Genomic DNA, 226 nt, shown 5'->3' on the forward strand with positions numbered 1-226 from the left:
ATAATTTCTTTCTTTTTTTTCTTTTCGCTAAACTTGTCTTCTCTCTTGCAGTGTGATGGTATAGGTGGCATCAATAAATACAAAGGCATCTTAGACTGTGTGAAGGTGGGCATCGCAGAGGAGGGCTTGGGTTCCCTCACCCGCGGCCTCGCCCCGACCCTGCTGCGCGCCTTCCCCGTCAACGCTGCCACCTTCGCCGTCGTCACCTGGACCATCCGCCTGTTCC

The 226-nt window shown here is 54.0% G+C and overlaps 1 protein-coding gene across 1 annotated transcript in view; it reads left to right on the forward strand.

Moving 5' to 3' along the window:
• The window catches only part of LOC119590616 (mitochondrial basic amino acids transporter-like), a gene marked incomplete in the record, with an annotated part of 11809 nt that overhangs the window by 10546 nt on the left and 1037 nt on the right, over positions 1–226 (forward strand). Inside the window, 1 exon segment of the mRNA XM_037939294.1 lies at positions 52–226. Coding sequence (XP_037795222.1) covers positions 52–226 — 175 coding nt within the window.

The sequence above is a fragment of the Penaeus monodon genome, chromosome 27 (genome assembly GCF_015228065.2).
Source record: "Penaeus monodon isolate SGIC_2016 chromosome 27, NSTDA_Pmon_1, whole genome shotgun sequence".
Lineage (NCBI taxonomy): Eukaryota > Metazoa > Arthropoda > Malacostraca > Decapoda > Penaeidae > Penaeus > Penaeus monodon.